The sequence below is a fragment of the Echinops telfairi genome, unplaced genomic scaffold (genome assembly GCF_000313985.2).
Source record: "Echinops telfairi isolate 266 unplaced genomic scaffold, ASM31398v2 ScPeMD7_2;HRSCAF=8, whole genome shotgun sequence".
Lineage (NCBI taxonomy): Eukaryota > Metazoa > Chordata > Mammalia > Afrosoricida > Tenrecidae > Echinops > Echinops telfairi.
Genome location: NW_022103898.1, coordinates 67,420,240 through 67,424,471, shown reverse-complemented (window position 1 = coordinate 67,424,471; position 4,232 = coordinate 67,420,240). Strand labels below are relative to the sequence as shown.

At 39.1% G+C, this 4,232-nt stretch overlaps 1 protein-coding gene across 1 annotated transcript; it reads left to right on the top strand.

Moving 5' to 3' along the window:
* Positions 1–7: 7 nt before the first annotated feature.
* On the top strand, positions 8–787 carry LOC101646548 (circadian-associated transcriptional repressor-like; the record flags this gene model as incomplete). Its single annotated transcript, XM_045293081.1, is given in 2 exon segments — positions 8–566; positions 569–787. Coding segments are annotated over 2 exon segments (765 nt in total), but the record flags the coding sequence as incomplete, so codon positions are not given.
* Positions 788–4,232: the final 3,445 nt, after the last annotated feature.

Below are 4,232 nucleotides of genomic sequence, written 5' to 3'. Positions count from 1 at the left end.
CCCACTCACAGATCTACTGAATGGGCTGAAGATGGGCCGCTTTGAGGGAGGATTGAGCAGTTTCCAGCAGAGTGTGGCAATGGACAGGATTCAACGTATTATAGGTGTTTTACAGAAGCCACAGATGGGGGAGCGTTATCTAGGAACCCTACTGCAGGTAGAAGGGATGTTGAAGACTTGGTTTCCTCATATAGCTGCCCAGAGGTCATCTCTAAGTGATAGCCAGCACCAGCTGACCAAGCATTTGCCAAAACACCACACTAATCTGGCTGTTTCTTCTGCACCTCCCATGGAAAAGAAGAACCAGACACAACTGAGACATCTAGTTCTGAAGCAGAAGCAGCCTTGGCACCTTACAGAATGGCCAGCCATGGACCTGACCTGGATCCACACAACTCCAATTTGCAACCCCCCTTTCAGTTCCCCAGGTACCATCTCCATGAACCATGGTCCCTTAGGCACTGGAACCAGCATTGGTGTCATCCTTTTCCTCCAGCATGGAGTGCAGCCCCTTGCTCATTCTGCCCCCAACACCCCAGTTCCACCTGCTATAGCATCTCCTGTCACCTCGATGAGTCTAAGAAACTATCTGGAGAAGGACCTCATTGCCATAGTTTGCCCATGATTCTGCCTTTAAACTGGACTTGTCTTCTGTCTTCTCCTGGTCTACCCACCATGTTCAGAGAAGCACCCACCGGACACTTGGAGCAAATAAGAAGCCATCCTCCACTTGTTCTTCATGCCCACCTTTTTAACCCTAACCCAGGACTTTGACCATGTGACTTCTACTTTGTGTAAATACATGTTTATATATTTTACTTTAATGTATTTGTGTTGAAAGAAGATAAAGCCTTTTTGATTAAAGAAATTTTATACCTAAAAAAAAAAAAAAAAGAATACAGGACAGTTTGTCATGTGGTTATCACATGGCATGGCTCAAAATAGATGCTCAGTAGATTTTATTAAGTTGTATATTAACATTCACCTTCTTGATTTTCCTACCTCCATCCATACCTTTGCTCTACCAGAAACTCAAGCTTCCATATCTCAAAAAAGCCTGGAGTTACTAAGTGGTTCCTATAGCTAAAAATAAAAGGCATGTATGTGATACCAAAAACACAAACAGGAAAAAAAAAAAAGCCAAAATAAATCAATTGTACTCCATCAGAATTTTAAATGTTTCTACATGAAAGGACTTTATCAAAAAAATGAAGAAACAACCTACAAGATGGGAGAAAAATCTTTAAGAGTTTAGATAAAAATAATTTATCTAATAATAATTTACTATCTAGAATATAGAAAGAACTTTTACAAATCAACAACAAAAAGACAAGCTATGCAATCGAAAAAATGGATTCAAAGGATTCAATAGACATTCACCATAGAAGATGCAGGAATGATCAATGAGCCCAGGAATATATGGTCAGTTCATCAATAACTAAGGAAATGGAAAGCAGAACCACTAGGGCACAGCAACTCACACCCTAAGTGGCCACCAATAGAAACACTGAAAATTAAGTCTTGGTGACGATTCAGAGAAACTGGAACCCTCGTATGCTGTTGGGGAGTGGTAAAATGGTGCAGCCCTGAGACAAGCAGTTAGGCAGTTCTTCAAGAATTACCATCTGGCTCAGCAATGCCGAAAAGACTTGAAAACTAGGACTCAAACAGGTATTTGTACATTCACGTTTATTGCCGCATCATCCACATCGGGCAAAGGTGAAAACAACCCAAATGTTCAGCATCAGCTGAGGTGATAAGCAAAATTTCATGTGTTCATCTATAAAGAGATATAAAGTCTAGTTTCATGATCAACCTTCAGAATGTCATTCTGGGTAAATAAGTCAGACACCAAAACAAACATTATATGCTCTCACATTAAATACATACAACAGGCAAATATATAATAAATCAAAGTTTATTAAATGGATATAAAAGTAGATAGAATGAGGAAATGGGGAGTTATTACTTAAGAGACATGGAGTTTCTATTAAGGGTGATGAAAATATTGGGAATGGATAATGGTGAGGATAACACTATATGGTGACCACAATTAATGCCTGACTATTGAAGAATACAAGCAAAAATCATTAAAAAATGGCAAATGTTTTATATGTATGATCACAAGAAAAAGTTTCAATGTCTGACACCATCTAATAATGTATGGCACCAAACAAGACAGGAAACAGTTGATGGCATCTCAACGAACATGAAATTGTTCGATGTGAATTTGTGTGTAAGGGAAAAATCAAATTCATCCCAATATCACAACACTGGGCCCACATCAATTCATATATGTCTTCAGGATCCCCATGCAGAGTTTCTATATTAGCTGATAAGTCCTGACTACATGGTGAGTCATTCTATTCTAAACCCCTGTGGTTGTTGCATGCCATCCAGTGGGTTCTGATTAATAGCAACCCTACGTACAACAAAATGAACCCTGCTGGTCCTGCGCCACCCTCACAATAGTTAGGTGTGAGCCTAGTATTGCAGCTATTGTGTCAACCCATCTCATCAAACGTTTTCCTCTTTTTGTGGCTGACTCTATTTTACCAGTCTCGTCATCCACTCTGGCCGCGCTTCCACCAAGACCAGCACCATCTTCCAGATGCGCCGATCCTTCTCTGCTCTTCTTCTCGTTGTGCAGTTTTCACATGCATATGAGGCAACTACAAACTGCTGTCCCTCGGGTCAGGCTCGCCTTAGTCCTCCAAGTGACAGCTTGGTTCTTTAATACTTTAAGTAGACCTTGTAGCACAGGTTTGCTCAGTGTAATATGGCATTTGATAGAATCAAATGCCCTAGACTTCTTTTATTTTACTTTTGAATGATGATCTATGTCATTCGTGTCCCCCCCCCAAAAGAGATCAAAGTTATAGGGTGAATATCTATTTAAGTAATTTCAGAATATTTTGTCATTATTTATGACATGGACCATGCTAGTAGTTCACTGACCTATGGTACTTCGAGATTGCAGTGTTACTAAAATATGGGCTCTATAAATCACAGAAGCCTACCCTTCCTTTCAGGTATAGGCAAATCATTAGAGACTTCAGTGGACAACATTAAGGTCAAAAGTATATGTATATTTAACTTGTGCACTGATTTCATAGCTTGCCTTGCTACTTATTTCCCCCTGAAATATCAATTGGGGGAACGTAGTTAAGTTAAAAAGGCAAGAGACGCACTTTCTAGAGTGACAAGAACAAGTTAACCAGACCAGAATCCCCTTGACCACAAAGGTATAGAACAACTGAAATTCACTTCAGTGACACTAGAGACGGACAGCTGTTTGGTTTTCAGGATTTGGATAAGTTCTCTGGCTATTTTAACCTTCCCAGAGATTTGGTTGTCAGTGACTAATGCTTTAAAAAGCAAAAACCAACTCTATGCTGGGTGGATTTCATAGGTAGCAATTACCCAAAGAAGACATCCAGATATATGGGTGCCATCTTTTCAATTGAAGGCATCTACCTCGTTAACTTGACTGTAAATTCCAGCAATAATAACTGCTCAAAAAGACATAAAGCAGCAAAGAATGAAGATGACAAAATGTTTCCAAGTAACTTAATAGAATCAAATATTTCTTCAACAATAAATGTCAAAGATCAAACAGCTTAAAATGGAGAGAGGAAATCTAGGTATGCTTGTTATGGAGATAAGCAAGATTAGAACTGAAACTGACTTAATAACATCTCTGAAATTGAGTAGTTACTGTTTTATATATAGCATTTTAATTAGTTTCTGTTCATTAGCCTATCCATCCATTATAAAATTCCACAAATGCCCTGAGTACCTAAACCTAAAGGCACTGACATAGAGGTGGCAACTTACAAAAGCATCCCATCTGCTTCCAATAAGAAACTTGATATTCTTTAGGATTTATGGATAGTAGGAGGAGGTTGCCTCAATTGGGGTTTCAGAAATGGCCAGAAAATCCTTGTAGGTAAAACCCATATTTCTTTGTCTGTAGTTCCATACTTGTATCTAAAACCTCAGCAGTAAGAAGGTTACTTTACCCAAAGATATATAAATTACTGGTTTCTGGTGAGCCCAGTGTATATATTTATATACAAATCTTTTTAGGGATGAATGGTAGGGAACCATCTGACTGACATTTGCTTTCATACACATTTACATTCACACTGTAGTTTCAGGGAAAGGTATCCTTGCCCAGCGGGGAAGGAGTGGCTCAAAAGAGTACTAAACGTTGTAGATGCTGGGAAGCG